General features: G+C 48.1%; 2 protein-coding genes across 2 annotated transcripts; one reads left to right on the forward strand and one right to left on the reverse strand.

Moving 5' to 3' along the window:
• Positions 1 to 3,139: 3,139 nt before the first annotated feature.
• On the forward strand, positions 3,140 to 4,981 carry tmem186 (transmembrane protein 186). Its single transcript, XM_056280985.1, has 2 exons — positions 3,140 to 3,650; positions 4,052 to 4,981. The coding sequence occupies exons 1-2, from the start codon at positions 3,648 to 3,650 to the stop codon at positions 4,748 to 4,750; spliced, it is 702 nt and encodes a 233-aa protein (XP_056136960.1). The 5' UTR covers positions 3,140 to 3,647; the 3' UTR covers positions 4,751 to 4,981.
• A 2,151-nt stretch (positions 4,982 to 7,132) lies between these two features.
• Positions 7,133 to 18,707, reverse strand: hmox2a (heme oxygenase 2a). The gene is made up of 6 exons (XM_056279732.1): positions 18,655 to 18,707; positions 15,015 to 15,132; positions 13,514 to 13,681; positions 11,530 to 11,853; positions 8,308 to 8,440; positions 7,133 to 7,260 (listed from the first exon to the last, which is right to left on the reverse strand). Exons 1-6 carry the CDS (start codon positions 18,705 to 18,707, stop codon positions 7,133 to 7,135), a joined length of 924 nt encoding a protein of 307 aa, XP_056135707.1.
• Positions 18,708 to 20,985: the final 2,278 nt, after the last annotated feature.

Consider the following 20,985-nt stretch of genomic DNA (forward strand, 5'->3'; position numbering starts at 1 on the left):
CAGGACACATACCCACATCCGGCTTCCCACCCGCAGACACAGCCAATTGTGTCTGTAGGGACGCCCGACCAAGCCGGAGATAACACGGGGATTCGAACAGGCGAGCCCCGTGTTGGTAGGCAACAGAATAGACCGCTACGCTGCCCGGACGCCCATGGCTCTTCTTCTTTGCAGCCCATAAATCCCCAAGAGTCCCCGGACCCACTGTAGAGACTGGCCTGCAAAGCCCCTGCAGTCCACGTCAGCCGGCTCACAGTGGGCCTTCCACCCATTCCTCCAACACTTAGCTACCAGATCTGCATGCATGGCTCTCTTCCTTTCTTGCACCTCCTCCATCCGATCTTTCCCAGGTGAACGTTAGCTCTAGCAAAACCATTTTCTTGGTTGCCACGGACGTCAGGACCATGTCTGGCCTGAGTGTGGTTGCTGCGATGGTGTCCGGGAACCTCAGTTGTCTCCCTAGGTTGACCAGGATCTGCCAGTCCTTTGCTGTTGCGAGCAGCCCACCCTGGGCCTTTGGCTGGGGTTGGGGCTTCTCCCCTGCTCGAACAAAGGCAATAGTGCATTTTGTTGGGTGTTGCTGCTTGCTGTAGCTGATCCCAGTGCAGATGGTGTCTGCTAGTGCCCGCAGAACTTGGTCATGGAGCCAATGATACCGCCCCTCTCCCAAGGCCTTTGGACAGCAGCTCAGCACATGCTCCAAGGTTCCCCTTTTCTGGCAGAGTTGGCAAACAGGTGAGTCCACCAGGACCCAGTTGGAAGGGCTTGGGAGGACATCATACACTGACTGGACAAAACTTGAATCGGTGTGAATCCGCCTTCCAGAGTTCTGCCCAGGTGATCTTTCAGTCAGTTGTATGCTCCCACTTGGTCCAGGCCGCCTGATTGCCGACACCCACCATTCTGCTGTAGCAAGCTTCCTCCACCTCTGCACGTACCTCCTCTTGGATCAGCTTTTGCCTCTCCTTTCCACAGGCTTTACCGTAGCAAGGTCTTGAGTTGCCCCAGAGCCTGGCCCAACCAGTTGTCACGGTGCCCATCAGGATGCTGTGCAGCAACCTTGCCTCAGCCCACTCAACTGCCTTCTGTATGTATCAATTCCTTCCTGTTCTAACCTCGATACTTGCAGAGAAGACCTCGGTGTCAGCAGACTTTCAGTAGAGCAGGACTTCTCTGGCTTGGGCGACCTTGAACTCCTTTGCCAGACTGCTGAGAGGAAGCTGTAGCTTGGTGTTATGCCCGTAAAGGGCGATGGTGCTTAGGCTCCGTGGCAGGCCCAGCCACCTGTGTAGGAACTGGCTGATCTTCCTTTCAAAGCCCTCCATGATGGTGATTGGGACTTCGTAGGTTAGAAGTGTCTAGAAGAGTTGAGGCAGACGAGGACATCTGTCGCCATTTTACAATGCGGTGATTGCAACTATTCCCCAATCCTCTGTGAATAGTACACATGGCCACTGAAACTCTCGTTAATGGTCACGGTAATTTGCATATGAAACCGATCGTTGTTTTCAGTCATTATACCACTGTGTTGTTTATAAGGGTGGGGACACCTGCAGCCAGTTGAGACTGAAGAGGTCACTTAGATGAGTGATGAAACATTTCTCTCAATAAACGTTGTGTCTAGATGAACTGATTCAACTTTCTGTGATTTTCTTACCTGGATTATTGAGCATGCATCAAGACATTAGTCCAACAGTACCATTGCCTGCAATACCACCTGGGCTACTTCTGACACCACAGTAGATTTTACACTAGAGAATAAGAACAAGGACAGGGAGTTTATTTTTAATTCACATACCATACAAGCAAATATTGGTGGTTACCACAGTTACGTCCAGATCTACACAGATGCATCAAAGTGTTGAGTAAATAAAACAGGAGTATCGTTTATTGTTCCAGAGTTTGGTATTAAAGTAGGGAAAGGGATTGGTGAGGGATTATCAGTCTACACTTTCTAAGTGATTGCAATATTGTTAGCAGTGCAGTGGATAGAGGAAACAATACCACTGATAGGAATCATTTGCTCAGACTCAAGCACATCACTAGCCAGTTTACAGTGCAGTCATTCAGATAGCAGACCGGACATTTTAACAGAAGTACAACAAAGTTATACACAATTCAAATGATGGGCCTGACAGCACATTTGTTTATGGGTACTGGTGCATATCGGTGTCAAAGGAAATGGAATGACAGGTGAGGTTGCAAATGAGGCTGCAAAAAATAAAAACATTGAATTGGCAGCGAGATTCCGCAAGACAGGAATCAAGAGCATTATTAGGCAGAGACTGAAGGAAAGGTGGCAAAAGCAGTGGAAGGAAGAGAGGAAAGGATGATGGTTCTACAGGGTTCAGATGAAAGCGGGAGAAATGAGGAGTGCAGTAAGGAACCAGGTACACGAGAGAGATGAGACAATAATATCTAGACTTAGATTTGGACACACTGGACTCAACGGTATATTGAAAATAGGCAAACACAATGCAGGTAGCTGCGACTACTGTGGGCACGAAGAAACAACAGCGCATGTTATCACTGTCAGATATGAGGCAGAAAGACGGAGTCTGATTCAAAACCTCAGACAGGAAGAAGTAAACTTGGACTTATCGGGCATTCTACAAAAGAACTCAGGAAATGAGTGCTACTGGATTTTATTCAAGTATCTTATCTAGTTTGACTGAGACTTCTTTTTTTTTTTAGTAGACATTCTCGTTCATGTAACCAGGTTAAAATTAATGTTTTTATTTTATTTTGTTTGAGTATGAAATATCACCAAATCCTGTCTGTGTGCTGTTATTTGTGTTTACTACATTTTATTTTATGTCATTATTTACTTTTATGTATGTTTTATAACGACCGTCATATACCTGTACTGTCGCTTTAAGAGAGAGGTCTTGTGGGTACACGGAAGAGGGAACGCGGGAGAGGCCATTTTTGTTTTGTGGGAGGAGTCTCAAGCAGCGATCGAGCCGAGCCACGCGTGTTTCTTACCGTAGCAGTTTTGCTGGTTGAGGAGAACATAACCTTGAGTATCCCTGTAAGAAGATACTGCAAGCTGTGGGATAAAATACTTGTTTATCCTTTCTTACATCGGAGTCCCGTGGACGGTTTCTCCTTCTAACGCACACGAGTGAAGTCCGGGCAGTGGTTGAACTTCGACCCCCACGTCCGTAAGAAACACCGCTCCCGCTGGAGGACTGGACGTTTGTCGAAGGGTTTGAAACCAAAATAAATGGCAAGGTGGGCCAAATAGAGTCCTGTGTGTCCCCCCTCCTCCCTTGATCATGATGATGATGATGATGATGATGAGAGACTGAGGGCCCCCCACAACACCTGGGGCCCCACCCAAAATAGAACACAACGCAGAGCTAATGGTGAGAGTGACGGGCGTGCAGCAGGCTGACCAGCATAGAACAGCGTGGGACTGCCCCCGTTACATTCACACTCCAATCCAGTTGATGGCGGTAATGCGCCAACTCGTTTGCCAACTGCCAATAAACCTGGAAAAAAAGACGAAGAAGACGTCGGAAATATTAAGAAGACGACGAAGAAGAAACGCTCGTTTGCCCTGACGGAGTGAACAGGACCTTTGCGGGGTTTGGTCTTCCTCCGCACCTCTTCTATTTTCCGAGGTGGCCTGTGTGTCGCCCGTCATGGTAAGCCTTTTCTGTGACGTGACGTGTGCCAGTGTCCCTGCTGTGACGTGTAGGAATATAAAGCACAGCGGGCGACACCGAGATCCTGTAGTCCAGTGTTTCCCAACCCAGTCCTCGAGGACCTCCTATCCTGCAGATTTTCTTTGCAACCCTGCATAGGTGCCCGTTTGTAGTTATTCAACCAATCAGCAACGAATTGTGTCAGCCGTTGCACACCTTGCATAATTAAGTGCTGCGAGATGATTGGTCGAGTAAGTACAAGCAGGGCTACCTATGCAGGGTTGCAATGAAAATCTGCAGGATGGGGGGGGGGGTCCTTGAGGACTGGGTTGAGAAGCACTGCTGTATTCTAATGTTCATTTTTTAATGCTGTTGTTTTTGTTTCTCATGCCCCCGGACAGTTCAGGTCAGGACTGCTTTCCAGGCTAAACGCTGCCCCAAGTCCCCGAGTGCAGTCCCGTTTCAGAGGACCATGCCTACTGAAGTGTCCGCAGAGTCCTCTCCCACGTGGTCCGCCACCCCGTTTACCCATTCACCGACACATGGCTGGCGCCGTCCAGCAGAGCATCTCTGGACCCTGTCCACTTCAAGTGCCCCCCCTTGCAAAGTACTCTGACCTGTGCACAGATAAGTACAGCACCATCTACACCTTCCCCCACATCAAGCTCATCAGAGCTTTGTCAAGGCTTAAATTGCTTCAAACTGGCATCACCGGCGTCATCCTGCCCCCCACCTACTACTTGTACCTCCAAGGGGACGTCTCCTTCTTCTTGCTTGGCTACTCCACCGGGATAGCGCTTTTCGCAGGCGTGATGTTGTACACCGCGAGCCACTTCTTCCGGAAAGTGGTGGGCATGATGTACCTGGACTCGTCCCAGACCACGCTGAAGGTGTCCCATCTCACTTTCTGGGGCAGTCGCCGTGATGTGTACCTCCCTGTGTCAGACGTTATGACCATCGGGGATGCGGGGGACTCTGAGGGCGAGCCGGTGCTGAGGCTGAGACGATACAGTAGTCCAGAGAGCTTCTACTTCTCCACTCAGTTTGGCCGTGTGGTGGACAAACAGGCCTTTGAGAAAGTGTTTGGGATGACAAAATGATGCAGAGGTTAATGACGACGAGTCATATTTGTTTCCCCTTCAGATATGATCAGTGATAAATGTTCTGAAGGGTTGAGGGGGGATCTGAAGAGTTGAATCTGTAATCTCCGTTTAGTTTGATTTGTCTCTGGGATAGTTTAGCTGGGGGGGGGGGGACAGTGGTGCAGTAGTCAGCACGGTCGCCTCACAGCAAGAAGGTTCTGGGTTCGAGCCCCGGGGTAGTCCAACCTTGGGGGGGTCGTCCTCTGTGTGGAGTTTGCATGTTCTCCCCGTGTCTGCGTGGGTTTCCTCCGGGGGCTCCGGTTTCCTCCCACAGTCCAAAGACATGTAGGTCAGGTGATTGGCCATACTAAATTGCCCCTAGATATGAATATGTGCGTGTGTATGTGTGTGTGGTGGCCTGGCGGCCTGTCCAGAGTGTCTCCCCGCCTGCCACCCAATGACTGCTGGGATAGGCTCCAGCATCCCCGCGACCCGGTTCGGATAATGGATGGATGGATATTTTAGCTGTTGGGTCCAGAAGTTAGCCTTGCACCGCCGGGCTCACGAGATGTAGGGGTGGCTGTGCGAGGCTATCAAGAAGTCTGACTTTGGTCGATGCAAGTTGTACGCCAATAGTTTTATGCAAATTAAAATTGATATTGAAAAGCAAAAAAATAAAAATCTGCACAGCTTTTTTTTTTTGCAGTGTAACCTGCTTTGTGACTCAACAGTGAGTGAAAAGTGTCTATTTCCTTCTGACAAATACCCAAATGGTAGAATTTTGAAACAGAAAATACAGATGCAATAAGAATATGCAATGAATTCAAAATACACCATGCCCATGATTTGTTTCTGTAAACTATAACTGGCCTTTTGCTGAAGATGTTACCCGTCCGACAACTAGCCTTTTGGTTTTTATGTTAGCACCACCTCGACATCCTGAAAAAAAAACAGACTATGTGGAACCTGTAACCTTAGAGGAAGTTACCATGTTGGTATTCTCCATTGCTGATGTTTAGGAAGAGGTGTGCATGTCCCTATATAAATACTGAAGCAGGATTTTTCCAGGTAAAACGTCCGTAAAAGCCTGTATGCATATAGCCGTGGAATAAGGGACGATAACCGTTGTAAAACCTGCGTAGTCTTTACTGATATTACATGTTTACAAAAGCAGCTTCACAGCATTCATACAGAGTTCGTAACAGTTTGAATGCACATTCCTAGTCAGAAAGAAACTGACCCTGCTTCAATACGTCCACACCTTTAACAGGGAAACGCTTTTCAAACAGGAAACACCTTTACTTATCATCTAGATGTCTGATAATAAAGCAACTGAAATTATTAAATTTGCATTTTTGCCAAAAACACATCATAAAAGTAGTTTCAGCCAACCACTTGTATCGCGACATGCAGTATATACTATGACTACATGATTATTTGTTAGGTCAACGCTCAAGTTGTCAAGGGATATACTTGTTTTTTCCTTTGCTTCCTTTTACAGTTCCAGGCATGTAGACCACTATCCATAAGTAGCGTGATTAACACAATGCACATGTTGGCAAGAGGCCATAGAAGACACCGTTTCCTGTGATCATGGACACTTTTGTTTTGCCAGTGAGACATACACAATGGGCGGCACAGTGGCGCAGTGGTTAGCCCGGTCGCCTCACAGCAAGAAGGTCCTGGGTTCGAGCCCCGGGGTAGTCCAACCTTGGGGGTCGTCCCGGGTCGTCCTCTGTGTGGAGTTTGCATGTTCTCCCCGTGTCTTGTTTCCTGCGGGGGCTCCGGTTTCCTCCCACAGTCCAAAGACATGTAGGTCAGGTGGATCGGCCGTACTAAATTGGCCCTAGGTGTGAATGTGTGTGTGTGTGTGTGTGGGCCCTGTGTGATGGCCTGGCGGCCTGTCCAGGGTGTCTCCCCGCCTGCCGCCTAATGACTGCTGGGATAGGCTCCAGCATCCCCGCGACCCTGAGAGCAGGATGAGCGGTTTGGACAATGGATGGATGGATGGATGGACATATACTACATAATCCCTGTATAAAGTCTATTCTCCTACACACTTTGCTGCATTGACGTCTACAAAACAGGAAGTGTGAACTAGCTAGTGTTTTCATTTTCACATCAGCTAACTTGACAGTACATACCGATGCGAGTTACTCGAGTCCCCGAGATGTGCGGGGAGACGTCTAGTTATCAACCTGTGAGAGAACATGCTGGACCGAAGCCTCTTTAATGGAAGATTACTGTATGTGGAACAAACAGGGAGCCATTGATGATTCATTTTACGTTGTAGTGTTTAAAATGTGTTTTGTAGCATAATGGAGTTAGAGCGGGTCAATACAAGGTTAAATCACTCTCCGTTTTGTCTTTACCCTCCAGTGATTGGTTGAACCAGTCGGATCACATGAGGTACCAGGCAGCAAATCCGGCGAGGAAAGCCACCCAGGTGGCCAGTACCACCTGACCGGTGGGGTGTGTGACAAGCATCATAGCTAAGTGGTATGCATAGATGAGGCTGCCACCGGTGGCTGTAGAGAAAAGGAAGATGAGAAGGAAGAAGAGGAAGAGGGAGGGATAGTAAGGGATAGTAAGGAATAGTAATACTACTGGACACTGCAGACTCCTTTTATATGTTCAATTGCACCTGAAAAGCTGAAATCCACAACTTTTCTCCATTACTAAATATTTTATCTATCTGGACCATGGACTCAGTTACACAATACTAAAAATGATCTTTATCATGGCTGGAGACACTGGCCAGTCTCTAAACCACTGTAAAAAAATGTTTGACCTGGTAGAAGGAGCACTGGTGCAGCAGCAAACGCATATGTTTGAAACATTAAGCAGGACAAAATGACGGCAATGTGATGCTGCTGTGGTGATATTTCTGTTGGACGGACAATCTACAAGGGTGGGAACTGTTTACTGCTGAGCTGAAGGCACGCAAGTGATGATGGCTGCTACGCCTGTTGTCATTACCGAGTTTTGAAATGTTGATTATGAAACAAGGAAACTTGAATAAATGGAAGCAGTTCTACTCTCAACCACTTTATATGAAAATAACCACATGAAACTACCTGTTCAATATTTGTAAAATCTAAAAGGCGCAGCATACAGTGACGTTACTGATTAGTCAGCTAGGCATGCGGTATTACCTGCTATTGGTGAACAGGTTTACTTCATTTTGTGTTAGAAATGGTTTTATCTGTACTTAATATCTACTTATGTCTGACTTATCTGTACTTAATATCTACTTAAGTCTCACTTATCTGTACTTAATATCTACTTATGTCTCACTTATCTGTACTTAATATCTACTTAAGTCTCACTTATCTCTACTTAATATCTACTTATGTCTCACTTATCTGTACTTAATATCTACTTAAGTCTCACTTATCTCTACTTAATATCTACTCATGTCTCACTTATCTGTACTTAATATCTACTTAAGTCTCACTTATCTCTACTTAATATCTACTCATGTCTCACTTATCTGTACTTAATATCTACTTATGTCTCACTTATCTGTACTTAATATCTACTTTTGTCTCAAAACTCTCCATATGTTGACTTACCCATTTTGGCTGCATAATAGGGGCACTTGTTGATGTCGCCTCCCTGCATGGTCTCTGCATGACTATGTCCAAAGCCAGCATCCTGGACCTCCTCTTTGATGGTCTCTCCAATCTCTTCTAGTTCTGTGAAAACCTACATTTAGATTAAAAAAAACAAAAAACAGGAACAAATGATTCCACTGATTCTCTTAAACCTCGCTATAGCTTCATCGACAACCTCAAAATGGATTAGAAGATTACAACAAAACCCTTTCTAAAGGTTCTCCATCCATCCATCCATTATCCAAACCGCTTATCCTGCTCTCAGGGTCGCAGGGATGCTGGAGCCTACCCCAGCAGTCATTGGGCGGCAGGCGGGGAGCCACCCTGGACAGGCCGCCGAGCCATCACAGGGCCTTAAAGGTTCTCATCTGTGACTACGATGGACAACCACAGGGTAAAGAAATAAGAACTACAGGTCACCATCAGTTGTTATTTCTTTACCCTGCGGTTGCCCATCGTAGTCCCAGATGGCACCATGGGCTCTGGCCACTGTAACTGATTGGTTGTCATATTAGTGACCTTGGTATGTAAGCTTAAGCTAATGCTAATTCGTTGTTAGCTGCTTTGGACAACGCCATCAGGAAAGGCCAAAATTGTGACTATGAAGGTACCCGAGAACAATTAAAGCTACAATCCTGAAGATTAAGACTTAGGTACATTCAAATAAACAGATTTGCCAATGGCTAATAATACATGAACGCCCAAATCATGAGTCTTTTGTACTTGTTCAGTCTAATGATTAACGTTGGGTAGGACCTTCCAGAGAAAAATGAAAACCACGCGTGGAATTCTACATCTTCACCGTAGGAGGACACCTGGAACAATAAGGCAGGCAGGTGAGCGGGGCGTTTGAAGAGGAAGCAAAGTGGTTGGGAATAACAAGCGATTATGGAGCGCCGAGCTTAAAGAAGACCTTAACCAACATAAACTATAACATCAAAAGCTAAAACTGGGCATCCGGGTGGCGTAGCGGTCTATTCCGTTGCCTACCAACACGGGGATCGTCAGTTTGAATCCCCGTGTTGCTGCCGGCTTGGTCAGGCGTCCCTGTGGACACAATTGGCTGTGTGGGAATGTGTCCTGGTCGCTGCACTAGCGCCTCCTCTGCTCATTCGGGGGGGAGGGGGAATATCGTGATCCTCCCACGCGCTACGTCCCCCTGGTGAAACTCCTCGCTGTCAGGTGAAAAGAAGCAGCTGGCGACTCCACATGTATCGCAGGAGGCATGTGGTAGTCTGCAGCCCTCCCCGGATCGGCAGAGGGGGGTGGAGAAGCGACCGGGACGGCTCAGAAGAGTGGGGTAATTGGCCGGATACAATTGGGGAGGAAAATCCGCCCCCCCACTAAAGGAGCTGGGCCTGAGAGTAGGAACATTGTGTGCCGGCCTGATTAGGATGGCGAGGGAGTCTGTGTACGCCGGCCTGATTAGGATGGCGAGGGAGTCTGTGTACGCCGGCCTGATTAGGACGGCCTTGGAGCAGGAACGACACCTGCAAAACAACACGAGGAAAACGTAATCGACAATGACGAAGGGAAACCAAAAAAGAAGATCACGCCTGTCCCCGAAAAGCACCACGCCTTGTTGTTTTAGTACATATCACTATGTGTTTCCGTTATTTGGCAGACGACTCCCGGTTGCACCGAGGGTACGTCTCCAGCGCTGCAGCATTACCTGTGAACTATTTGCTGTGTGCCAATAAAATGACACGAACCAGCAAGAAGTCGTCTGACTTCTTATTTGCCTATGTCGACCTGAACCAAAGAACCGGGCGAGTCTTTTGCAAAAGATAAGACTCAACACCCCCCAAAAAAACTTAATTTTCAGCTATGTTTTTTGTTTGGCGGTGGGGGAGATGGTGACACAAGAGCACTGGTGATGCGGTTCCACGGTGGTGGCAGTTTCCTTTCGACCACCTGTGGACGTTCAAAATGGTGCTGTGGAAAAAAATCATGCAGAGGCACGAGCCACCACAGATGGAGAGAGAATACTGAGCAGTGTGTTCCCTCTGTTGAAAATAATAACTCTATATACTCTGTTAACCACAATCACTAGGGCCTTGTCATTTTCTAACACGCCCCTATTCGATGGCGTTGTAGCCGTAGTTTTTACAGTCGTTTCCTCTGCCACGCTGCACGAACACAGCTCAGATCTTCTGACACTGCTAGAACTTGACCGGCGATGAAGAACGATTTCATCCACGACTTGAACAATTTTGTCCGAAAGGCACAAAAACGGCCAAAATCACACAGTGTGCAGGGGCCTTAAGCCGGGAACAGACTAGAACCATCCCCAGACTAGAACCATTTTCCCCCCTTTTCTCCCCAGTTGCACTTGGCCAATTACCCCACTCTTCTGAGCCGTCCCGGTTGCTACTCCACCCCTCATGCTACTTCACCCCTCATGCTATTCTACGCCACATGCCTCCTCCAATACATGCGGCGTCATCAGCCGCTTCTTTTCACCTGACGGTGAGGAGTTTGGAGTTTCACCAGGGGGACGTAGCAGCGTGGGAGGATCACGCTATCCCCCCTGAACAGGCACCCTGGCCGACCAGAGGAGGCGCTAGTGCAGCGACCAGGACACACACCCACATCCGGCTTCCCACCCCCAGACACGGCCAATTGTGTCTGTAGGGACGCCCGACCAAGCCAACAGGGGGATTCGAACCCGCGACCCCTGTGTTGGTAGGCAACGGTATAGACCTAGAACACTTTTTAAGGTCAAACGGGAAAAGCTTCGGGCATCACACATTTAATGTCTGACATTCTCGGACTACGTCGTAGAAGCACATTGTTTACGACGGCGGCTGTAGAGGCGCACACACTGCTCACCGAGCTAAAATCTGCCCCAGATCGCCGTCATAAACATTACACATGTTTGATATAATCACAATAGCTCCGACTGGACAAAGGCTTGATCAGAAGGTGAGTAATTTGAATCTTAAATACCTGGATATTTCAAGATACCGTGTGCCGGCTGTCCACGGTGACCAGCTTATTTTGTGCAGACCACTACAGATGCTCCATGATCTTGACAACCAGTCGTCACGGCCAAATCGGGGGTTATAATCGGTATTTATATCATTTAGTGTGTTCCCAGCTTATGGGGCAATCTTTCATAGCACAGGTGTGAGTCCAGGGAGAAGCTACCCTGCAGCACTGTCCCCCCTGTTCCCTCACCATCATGTTGAAGCTGAAGGCTAAGTTGGACTCGGCCACAATCCTCTCTTTGGTCTCGGGGTCCAACTCCAGCTCATTCATCCTGCTGCGGTACAGCTGCTTGAAGGCCTTGTGATTGTGGATGCCCTCAAACTGGTAGAAGTTGAGACCCTCGCCGGTCGGGGGCAGTTTCAATGCACGCTGAGCCACCTTCTTCAGGATCTGTCCCCCTGAGAGGTCGCCCATGTAGCGGGTGTAAGAATGAGCCACTAGCAGCACCGGGTCTTTGTCGCCCACCTCGTGGATTCGATCCACGTAAGGCTTGGTGCCAGGAGACAGGGTGACCTATGGAAACCAGATCAGAGAGAAAAAACAACAAGCGGATTACATCACCACCTGTGAGGCATATCACGAATTAGTCGATCCCTGAGCATGTACACCTTGAGAGGTGCCACAATGAGAGCTGCAAGGACAAATGCCATTGGCGGATCAATTCACACAGAGGTAACATGAAAATCAGCTGGACATGGAGCTCACTAATGGTTTGTAACTGGGCAATATGTTGTCAGAGTGTTTCATTGACAACGTTACACACTACATAATCACAGTGTTTGTCTCTGTACACCCCTATGGAACACAAACACATTTAAAAAAAAAAAAAAGGGCGGCATGGTGGCCCAGTGGTTAGCGCTGTCGCCTCCCAGAAAGAAGGTCCTGGGTTTGAACCCCGGGGTTGTCCAACCTTGGAGGTCATCCCGGGTCATCTGTGTGGAGTTTGCATGTTCTCCCCGTGTCTGCGGTGGGTTTCCTCCCACCATCAAAAAGACACGCATGTTGGGGTTAATGCTCCTGTCTGTGCCCCTGAGCAAGGCAATGGAAAGAAGAACTGGAGTTGGTTGCCGGGGGGTGCATGGCGGATGCCCACTGCTGCTAGCTACACAGCTAGGATGGGCTAAATGCAGAGGAAGAACTGCCGCACGGGGGATTAATAAAGTAGTAAAAAATAAATAAATACTGACCTCTGGGGTCAGAGCTAGGGGTCAGCTAGGATGGACATTCTGGAGCAGTCTTCTATGTGTCCCTGTCTTTTGAACCCGAGGCCGAAAACGACCCAAACTGAAATGGCTGTAGCTCTTGAGCGTTTGTGAATATGCATAATCACAGTCTCTCCGGAGAAGTATGGACTCTTGTGATTATAAGAAGTATGCTTTCTCATCCTGACGGGTGCACACGAACAAAAACATCCAATGAATGACAGCGTGAGTGAGAAACGACGAGGGATCTTCTACCGCCATATTGAAAGTAGCCAACTGAAATGGCGTGTCAGCGTATCCACCTTCTTCTAAACATACCAGGACATTATTCCCTGTCGGTCAAATCAAACTCCCTCCCCCCGCAAAACCCCACCCGACCGGTCTCTTTCTTTCGGATAGATACGTCCAATTACGGGAGTTCACAGTTCTCTTAAAGCCGTTTCATGAGTTTTTCTCCCCTTTTCTCCCCAGTTGCACTTGGCCAATTACCCCACTCTTCCGAGTCGTCCCGGTTGCTGTTCCACCCCCTCTGCTGATCCGGGGAGGGCTGCAGACTACCACATGCCTCCTCCGACACATGATGAGTCGCCAGCCGCTTCTTTTCACCTGACAGGGAGGAGTTTCACCAGGGAGACGTAGCGCGTGGGAGGATCACGCTACTCCCTCCAGTTCCCCCTCCCCGCTGAACAGGTGCCCCGACCAACTAGAGGAGGCGCTCGTGCAGCGACCAGGACACATACCCACATCCAAGCTTCCCACCCGCAGACACGGCCAACTGTGTCTGTAGGGACGCCCGACCAAGCTGGAGGTAAGACGGGGATTTGAACCGGCGATCTCCGTCTTGGTAGGCAACAGAATAGACCGCTACGCTACCCAGACGCCCATGAGATGGGACTTTTAATATAGATACTCACAACCTTTGGATCACGTTACCAAACCACAAAGCCTTGCAGCATCATAGCGGCTCTGACCTCGTTCTCCCAGTCTTCTCCGTAGAAGAACTCCAGGTCGTGGGCCAGGGCGTCACGCCGGTGCAGCTCTGCGGGAAAATAGATGGGAGCAAATTGGGGGTGGTCTCTGTTCTTCTCTATCTCCTCCTCCATGGCAGCGTAGACAAAATACAGAGCGGCTGTTCCCCTCTGACCGAGGAAGCAAGAAGGGGGAGGGAGAGAAAGACAACATAGTTTTTGTCATTTTTCACCTCAATATTTATCCTAGAAGTACAATGAATACAATATCACACATCAAATGTTGAACTAAAACTCATTGAAAATACTTATTAGAGCAAAAACATTACTGTACACTAGACTAGAACATCTCACAGACAGGAAAAATAAGCTTTTTTGCACAGTCCCAGTCTCCCAATTCTACTCCCTTTACATATCTATACTTAGATAAACTACTTTTAAGAGTGTGAAGTTACGCCTTACATGTTTTATGTAAGCAAACCAGCCAGTCAAATTCCCAAACAAATTTCTCTGATGGAAATGAATCTGATGCAAAGGGAATACATGCTTTCATAAAGCATGCCAGAAAATGGGACATGCTACTGACATCCATTCAAAAGTCCAGTTAAACATTTGACTACCGTTAGGTTTGATAGTCGTAAGCGGGGCAGGAAACCAGCTTCTCCATCCACCACACCACCTACGGTGGCTCGTAAAGCACTTGATTGCCTGTGCACTTCCACTTTTTTACTCGCCACACTTATCAAAAATAAGGGTCATGGGCGTCCGGGTAGCACGGTGGATCGCCAGTTCGAATCCCCATGTTGCCTCCGGCTTAGTTGGGCGTCCCTACAGACACAATTGGCCGTGTCTGCGGGTGGGAAGCTGGATGTGGGTATGTGTCCTCGTTGCTGCATAGCACCTCCTCTGGTTGGTCGGGGCGCCTGTTCAGGGGGGGGGGACTGGGGAGAATAGCGTGTATCTACGTCCCCCTGGTGAAACTCCTCACTGTCAGGTGAAAAGAAGCGGCTGGCGACTCCACATGTATGGGAGGAGGCATGTGGTAGTCTGCAGCCCTCCCCGGATCGGCAGAGGGGGTGGAGCAGTAACCGGCACGGCTCGGAAGGGTGGGGTAATTGGCCATGTACAATTGGGGAGACAAAAAAAGAAGGGGGGGGACAAAATTTTTTAAATGATCACTTGAATTCATTATGATTGATTGCTGGAGCATCATGCTGGCTGTGGCCGACCCATCGAATGATGTTTTTTTTTAAATTTGCACTGAACGAGGATTGTGGATTTGTCCTACGTCAGTGGTGTTGAAGTGTAGATGGCAAGCTGGAGCTGCGTGTCCAGTATGAAGAAAAGCATGGATGACTGTGAAAATGTAACTTACCATGAGCACCAAGTAGGACCAACCTCAAAAATTCTGGACTCTTCCTTTAACAGTGTTATCAACACATGGCATGAACATCACCTCTCTGCGAACAACGTCAGCGCAGGGTGGAGGCGTCTGAACACCAACCTTGAAGAGCTCCAGTCTGATGCGTCCTCTGAGGAAGTCTTTGACAAACGGACAGTTCTCTGCTTTGTCATGAGACTCCTTGGTTCCCTCCGCTAACATCTCGGACAGGTCATTTGGACTAGCGGGTCGGTGCAGGAGTCCCAGAGCCGGAGAGGACAGACAGGGGAGCAGACAGACAGCACAAGGGACATGTATAAGTTTTAGTCATTTTGCAAAGCTTCTAAGCATGGAGATGGTAAATGAGTTTTACAAAACTGTATTCAGTGGATACACAAAAAACTTGTTACCACCTGGCAATAAGGCATACCTAATAAGTGGTTCATAATTATGTTATTAATTGTTAATAACTGGTTATTAAGATGTTGTAGTGTGTCAGTAAAAAGTCTCCATAGACATTCTCTTGAAAACCACTTTTTTTCCCTAGGAATTTCCCCCCTTTTTTCTCCCCAGTTGTACTACTTGGCAAATTACCCTGTTTTCCGAGCCGTCCCGGTCGCAGACCACCACATGCCTCCTCCCATACATGTGGAGTCGCCAGCCGCTTCTTTTCACCTGACAGTGAGGAGTTTCACCAGGGGGACGTAGCGCGTGGGAGGATCACGCTATTCCCCCTCTCCCCCCTGAACGGGCTCCCTGACCGACCACAGGAGGCGCTACTGCAGTGACCAGGACACCTGCCCACGTTCAGCCTCCCACCCTACAGACACGGCCTATTGTGTCTGTAGGGATGCACGACCAAGCCGGAGGTAACACGGGGATTCGACCCGGCGATCTCCGTGTTGGGAGGCGACGGAATAGACCGCTACACTACCCAGATGCCCTGTTGGGAATCACTGTACCGGTGAGGACTGTCAAGTCACACTCAGCAAATGACGTACAAATAACTAACCGTGAAAACGTCCTACAACGCATACACAAAAGTCCATTTTCACACAGCGGCAACAGCAACCACAGGTACAGTGGGGTAGGGGTTAAGAATAAAGTTGGGGTTAAGGTTAGGCTGCAGGTTAGCAAGCAGTTTGTGAGGCCGCCATACGATGGTCAGACCGTCTCTATCGAATCACAAAATCTCTGAGAGAATGTGGATGGAGACACAGACCCAATCTGGCAACCCCAGAAGTATTTTTCTGAATGTGGTATGTAACATCTTCTCACTGGTTTATCGCGTATTAGATAGATTGTTTACTCGCCACACGACCGAGGCCAGTGGACTTGTGTGAAAACACTGCAGTACAACACATACGTGGACAACAGCAGACATTTTATCATGAACCAATACAGTGATGCAGAACATATTACACACAACCACACACAACAGGTTAGTGGTATGTATGCGTATGCACACGTACGCCAGTAGTGTGTGAGGAGGGGGCTAGACGGAGGAATTCAGGGTCCTGATAGCTAGGGGGGGGGGGGGGGCCGCTAGTGAAGCGTTTAGTGTTAGTGGACAGTGACCTGTAGCGGAAGATGACCCGGATGTGAGGGGTCGGGGACGATCTTCTTTGCTCGCTTTACAGTCCGGTGAGTATGTAGAGATTCAGCTGAGGGGAGTGGGTCGCCTATGATTTTAGATGCCTTGTTAACAATCCGCTGTAATAACTTAGCTATTAACCACAACATTAATAAAGTGATTAGTAGCTACTTTGAGGGGCTGATGAAGAAAATGAGAGAGCGAGAGAAGGTTGGATGATGTATGAATAGTGAACCAGGAAGTGCGGTGGATTAGCAAGGAGGAAGTGAGGGCAGCTATGAAGAGGATGAAGAGTGGCAAGGCGGGTTACTCCAGATGACAGACCTGTGGAAGCATGGAGGTGTTTAGGAGAGATGGCAGTGGAGTTTTTAACCAGATTGTTTAACACAATCTTGGAAAGTGAGAGGATGCCTGAGGAGTGGAGAAGAAGCATACTGCTACCGATTTTCAAGAATAATGGTGATGTGCAGAACTGTAACAACTCCAGAGGTATAAAGTTGATCAGCCACAGCATGAAGATTTGGGAAAGAGTAATAGAAGCTAGGTTAAGAGGAGAGGTGACGAGTAGCGAGCAGCAGTATGGTTTCATACCACGAAACAGCACCGCAGATGTGATGTTTGCTTTGAGAATGTTGATGGAGAAGTATAGAGGAGGCCAGGAGGAGTTACACTGTGTCTTTGTGGATTCAGAGAAGCACAGGACAGGGTGCTGAGAGAGGAGGTGTGGTATTGTATGAGGAAGTCAGGAGGGGCAGAGAAGTATGTAGGAGTGGTGCAGGATATGTATGAGGGCAGTGTGACAGTGGTGAGGTGTGTGGTGGGAGTGATGGATGGGTTCAAGGTGGAGGTGGGATTACATCAAGGATCAGCTCTGAGCCCTTTCTTGTTTGCAATGGTGGTGGACAGGTTGACAGACGAGATCAGGCAGGAGTCTCGTGGACGATGATGTTTGTGGATGACATTGTGATCTGTAGCGAGAGTAGGGTGCAGGTTGAGGAGAGTCTGGAGAGGTGGATGGACTGGAGAGGTGGATCACATCTTCAGTGCATGAAGAGAGGAGGAATGAAAGTCAGCAGCAGCAAAAAGGAATAGACATGTGTGAATGAGAGGGAGGACAGTGGAATGGTGACACAAGGAGTAGAGGTGACGAAGGCATATGAGTTTAAATACTTGGGGTCAGCTGCTCAGCAAGAGTTAAAGGGAAAGTTTACAAGATGGTCATGAGACCAGCTATGTTATATGGTTTGGAGACAGTGGCACTGATGAAAAGACAGGAGGAGGAGCTGGAGGTGGCAGAGTTGAAGATGATAAGATTTTCATTGGGAGTGATGAAGAAGGACAGGATTAGGAACGAGTATATTAGAGGGACAGCTCAGGTTGGACGGTTTGGAGACAAAGCAAGAGAGGCAAGATTGAGATGGTTTGGACATGTGTGGAGGAGAGATGCTGGGTATATTGGGAGAAGGATGCTGAATATGGAGCTGCCAGGGAAGAGGAGAAGAGGAAGGCCAAAGAGGAGGTTTATGGATGTGGTGAGGGAGGACATGCTAGCTGGTGTGACAGAGGAAGATGCAGAGGACAGGAAGAAATGGAAATGGATGATCCGCTGTGGCGCCCCCTAACGGGAGCAGCCGAAAGGAGAACGAGGAGAAGAAGAAGCTACTTTTTAACCCTTTATGGAGTATGCCTTATTGTAAAATGCTGCCAAAAACATTAGCTTCTAGAAATAGCTGGTGAAAAGTTGTGCAAGGGTAAAAAAACATCGCACACAGATGAGAGAGGGGCTGTACAGAGGACACGAGGCCGTTACACTATAAACATCTTAAATAACACTACAGATGGATGGATTCATCCCATACAGATCAAATAACACAACACTGCGAAGGACAGTGTCAGATCAACATCAAGATGGGTTTTATATTGACAGTCCAGGGCAGAGAACCAAACCATATTACCTAAAGCTTCTTTCATTTGAAAATATTCTGATTTTTAAGACTTTGGTGTCGGAACCAAAGGACGGGTGACTAAAATTTCCCACATGGCTGCCAATGTTTGCGACCGACCATTCATGAACTCTCGCGAAGGGATGGAAACTGTGAACAAACGGTCTGTCGTCCCTTCTGAAAGTCCGAAAGGCCTTTTCAAAGTCGCACACATTTCCCAGCATACCTTAGGACTTCGTCGTCATCATCCTCCACGATGATCTGCGCTCTTCCGTTCATCATACCGCTGGATTTTGTCCCTGGTGTCGTCTCGGTGGCCCTCTTACTGGTTTGAAGACTTGTTACCGTCTCTGTGTCAGGTCAGGGAGAGAGAAAAGTATTTAATCCAGCGATGCTGAGACCGGAGAGAAAACCCCCACCCAGATAGCATCCGGATGTGGACCACTTCAGGCAATGACGCGGCACTGATGGCCTTCTTCTGGCCCTGACAAAATGGATGTGAGCCTGAAGTGGCCCACATGTATAATAACAAATATGGCCCAAATATGCCAAATCAAATGTGGGCCTTTTCTGGCAAAGATGCGGTGCTCTGGGCAACATGTGATCTGGATGTGACCCTGAAGTGGCCCGTGTGGTAAATGGTGAATATGGCCCAAATATCACAAAACAAATATGGACCACCTTTGGCAAATATGTGGCACATGCGGCATTGCTATGGCTTGGTTCTGGCCCAGATCTGGCAAACAGGAGCGGACCACCCAGGTGCCATCATTCCATGTGGTATGTAGGCCGGATGAGTGTCGGGTCTGGGACGGGTCCGGGCCACAGCAATTTTGCTATCTGGGAATGAGGTTGTCCACTGTGTTTATGAGGCACTGATGTTTTCACCAAACCACAAACTCTGTTTATAAACTGGTAGGTAACGGGACACAGGAATAACAGTATTAACGAAGACCGTATTTCCCTCACATCCTTCTAAATATAAAGCAAACGAAGAAATAAAACGAAAATACAGCAACCACAAAGGGACCAAACGCAAAAATATTCAATAGTGTGTAACATAAATGTTGTTTTTATCTGTTTTTGTCACTTTTTTGTACTGTTGTTTTCCGTTCCCTGACAAATGACTTGCAAAAATGCGCCTGGATTCATGCAAGGGTGAATGTAATATGCTGGAGGTAAAAAAACAAAACTCCACAAACACATCAGAACTGATACATATGGTTTGTATGTGTATGATTAATGTTGTGAGTTTTATATTTTTTGGTGTGTTGCTTTTATGTTCGTTTTAACTTACGTGATAACTCTTCGAGTGCTGCGTAGCGCGCCCTATAAATAAAAGGTATTATTATTATATTCTGGAAGTTCTACGTAGGACCAAGACTGACTAACGCTAACATCTGTGCAGGCTGTCCAACGATTCCTTTTTTTCTTTTTAACGCACAATTTAAGATGGACAACACACATGGAGGCGGTGGTGGATAATTGTGTCGTTACATCCAAGTTAAAATTCAACTTTATTTTCATGTGCATTTGAATACGATGACATTCTTGTGCTCTGGCTCTCTCTGCCTTAACACAAGGACACAAAGGACACACCACCACCACCACCACCACCACCCTCCGCCCCCCCACCCAAAACAAGACAACACTGCAGACCTACACAGACTACACCCCGGAAAGACGCCAAGGCCAGGAGCAGAAATTCCCATGCACAGTTACAAAACTGACATTGCCATGCCTGCCTAGTATCATATAACATGATTGTACAGTGTTCCAGACCGCCGGTACACAACGCAGTTAAAAGACGCGTACACGTCACTTGTTAAGGAACAATCATGTGACATTGAAAAGGTTTATTTACCTCGCTGGGGGTAGTGACGGCGTGACAGCGCTACCACGCGCCAAGCCTATAACCGAGAAGAAGCCAATCAGATGTCTCTCCCTGCAGAAAGGGGGGCGGGCTTTATCGTTCCGGGGCCCTCCAATACGAGTCAATATACTGTAGTACGCATTTTTGACCACTGGGTGTCAGCACATCCCACGTAACGCTTGTGGAATTGTAACCGGGTGCAAAACGGTGCAGTCGCCGCCGTGTTAAGCGAGGCCCGGAGCTTAAACGTCAATCAACAGCTTCTTTCCCCCTGCTCCTCGTAAGGACGTGCTTAGAAATTCAGTGAAGTATTTGGCAAGGGGCAGAATATTCATTGCGCTTGGCGGGAAATGCTATCGCCCATCCTTACTGCAAGTCTTCCTTCAGTGATCTGCATTGATGTGCTTGCTTTCAAACTTGGGCCTTCTTCCCTGCAGCGTGCCTGCAGCATCGCCCACACATGCCACCTTGCAGAGGGGGAAGTAGTCCATACCATGGCCTCGTACTGTGGGCACGGCTTCTCTTTAATGACCCTCCGCGTGCATTCCTTGTCGTTTATCTAGGCCTCTGCATCTTCGGGGACCGAGCTCTGTGGCTGCAGATAGACATGGAGGCGTGTTATCGTGTAGCTACAGTCACACCCTCGGTAAAACCTGCACAATGCACCTACGGGCTCCCAGACGA

The sequence above is a fragment of the Lampris incognitus genome, chromosome 5 (assembly GCF_029633865.1).
Source record: "Lampris incognitus isolate fLamInc1 chromosome 5, fLamInc1.hap2, whole genome shotgun sequence".
Lineage (NCBI taxonomy): Eukaryota > Metazoa > Chordata > Actinopteri > Lampriformes > Lampridae > Lampris > Lampris incognitus.